Here is a 2281-nt window from a genome sequence, read left to right on the forward strand (position 1 = left end):
CAGAATACTCCGAACTCTTGTTTGGTGCACATGCACAAACAACAGTCAGAGTTTCCCCCCCACCCCATCACCCACAGGCGTAGGGAGGCGACCCTCTTGTCCACCGGGGTAAATTCCAAAGCAGCGGCACTCAGCCGGGGCCATGTGAGTATCCCCACACCTGTCCGGCGCCTTACACCCTGGGCAACTCCAGAGTAGGATAGAGTCCAACCCCTATCCAGGAGTATGGTTCCAGAACCAAGAGTGTGCGTAGAGGTAAGCCCCACCAGATCTAACTCGTAGCGCTCCACCTCCCGCAAGTTCTGGCTCCTTCCCCCACAGAGAGGTGACATGCCACGTCCCCAGAGCCAGCCTTTGCTGCCCGGGTCTGGTCTGTCGAAGACCCAACCCCATTGGTTCCTCCCACAGGTGGTGGGCCCATGGGCTGGAGAGAAAGGTGCCACGTCGTTTTTATGAGCTGTGCCCGGCCGGGCACTGTGGCAAACCCGGCCACCAGGCGCTCGCTGACGAGACATCCGTCTGGGCCTGGCTCCAGACGGGGACCCCGGGCTTCCTTAGGGCAGGGTTCCTCGAACCCTTCCTTGCTTTATCATTGGATCTTTTGAACCATTCACTGTCTGGCCCCTCCCCTGAGACCACTTTGTCATGGGAGATCCTACCAGGAGCACAAAGATCCAGACAACACAACCCTTAGGTTCACAGGGACACACAAACATCATCATGAGGTGATGGTTCCCGGTATTTAACGTCAATAACAACGTCAAAGGCACCTTTTTTACGAGATGGGAGTGAGAATGTGTTGTGTTTGTGGACGTAGTTTCTGTCTTTTTAGAAAACCCATCTCAGTCTCTTCCTCACCTATCTCTATGCGAAGAGTATGGAAGCTTAAAATGCTTTAAAATTAACTGTTATAAGACTGCACTACTTCATTTAAAAGACTGGCCGGAAAAATGGATGGGTCTCCCCATGTTGATTAACAGGCAGAGGCCTTTGCCCATCCATTCTATCAGGAAGTTATTTACTATGCACCCTAAAAACTGTGGTATGGTATCGAGGCTTTATCAGTTCTTAGTGATATCTGGCTACTCTGCCCTTCCTATTGAGAGGATCTGGGCACGCAATTGCCCAGGCCTGGGTACCGATCTTGACTGACATGATGTATGGTCTAACTAATCAAGCAATCCAGACCATCAGCAGATTCACTACAATTTCATTCATAGGACTTATCCCACTTTCGCATTTCTCTTATAACTTTCACCTTTTTGACTTTAGTTTAATTTCTTTTTTAGTGGATGAAAAACAAACCCATCGTGTTTGGTCTCACCATTAAGCCCAACCTTGACCCGGGGCTTATTGACTTGTGTAAACTTACGTTTTTTTAAATGTTTGACACTTGGTTTTGTGTTTGATCAGTCAAATCGCATGTATTCAGGGCCTCATCTGCGGATATTTAATTGTGGCAGAGATCCGACTGACATCCAGACGGGCGAGGAACAAGGAACGAGACTAATCGACTACTTCACCTGAGGTGAGTCCCGTTTGTCTCTCTGTGTTTCAATAGAACAGCAAAAGGACGTTTAAAGGTTTCAAATTTCCGTTTAAAGGTCTCAACACTTTGAGCTGCACTCAGATCTTCATCAGGCATAAAAACTAAAAGACACCTGCACTTTGAATCAACTTAAAGACTTCAGAGGACATGAGGGGGATTCCTGGTTCCAAATCAATTCATAATCACATCTGTCAATCATTGTTCGTAAAAAATGGCAGAATTTAGTGTAGAGTAAGGTGGAGTAAGTTCCCGGTGAAACTAATTTCCAGTTGGTCTCTCTTAGCCTTCAGAGCTATAACCACTTCAGTTTTATCCTGGTTCAGTATACTGTATACACATACATACTGTACATATAATTTTCCTGTGTGTTATTAGATTACATTCCAGTTGCAGAGTGCTGTGAGAGCCCTGAACCATGCGTCCTGTTGTGGTTACAGCCGTCCTTCTTCTGGTGGTGCTGATGTTCACGTCGGACTCCGCAGCCTGTAAGAACACACAGTCACTAGATAATCAGTCTACACAGACAACAGGAACACAATATGTCTTCTTTTTGTGACACAGGGGATCCTTCAGAAATGTGTAGGACCAAATATCCGGCCAAACCGTGTAAAAACACCAACCGTGGCGACTGGCTCCAGATGGGTGACAACTACTGTGTGAAGGCGTTCTTCAATACTGAGCATTTGGGCTTTTTTGCGGCAGACGTAATAACACACACACACACACACACAC

General features: G+C 47.2%; 1 protein-coding gene across 1 annotated transcript in view; it reads left to right on the forward strand.

Moving 5' to 3' along the window:
• The first annotated feature begins 1365 nt into the window (after positions 1–1365).
• LOC116687343 (C-type lectin PAL) overlaps positions 1366–2281 on the forward strand; it is a 3295-nt gene continuing 2379 nt past the window's right edge. The window contains exons 1-3 of the mRNA XM_032512664.1: positions 1366–1528; positions 1925–2034; positions 2111–2253. Of these exons, the coding sequence (XP_032368555.1) occupies positions 1965–2034; positions 2111–2253 (213 nt within the window). The 5' untranslated portion in view covers positions 1366–1528; positions 1925–1964. The remainder of the gene's footprint in view (positions 1529–1924; positions 2035–2110; positions 2254–2281) is intronic.

The sequence above is a fragment of the Etheostoma spectabile genome, chromosome 4, assembly GCF_008692095.1.
Source record: "Etheostoma spectabile isolate EspeVRDwgs_2016 chromosome 4, UIUC_Espe_1.0, whole genome shotgun sequence".
Taxonomy (NCBI): domain Eukaryota; kingdom Metazoa; phylum Chordata; class Actinopteri; order Perciformes; family Percidae; genus Etheostoma; species Etheostoma spectabile.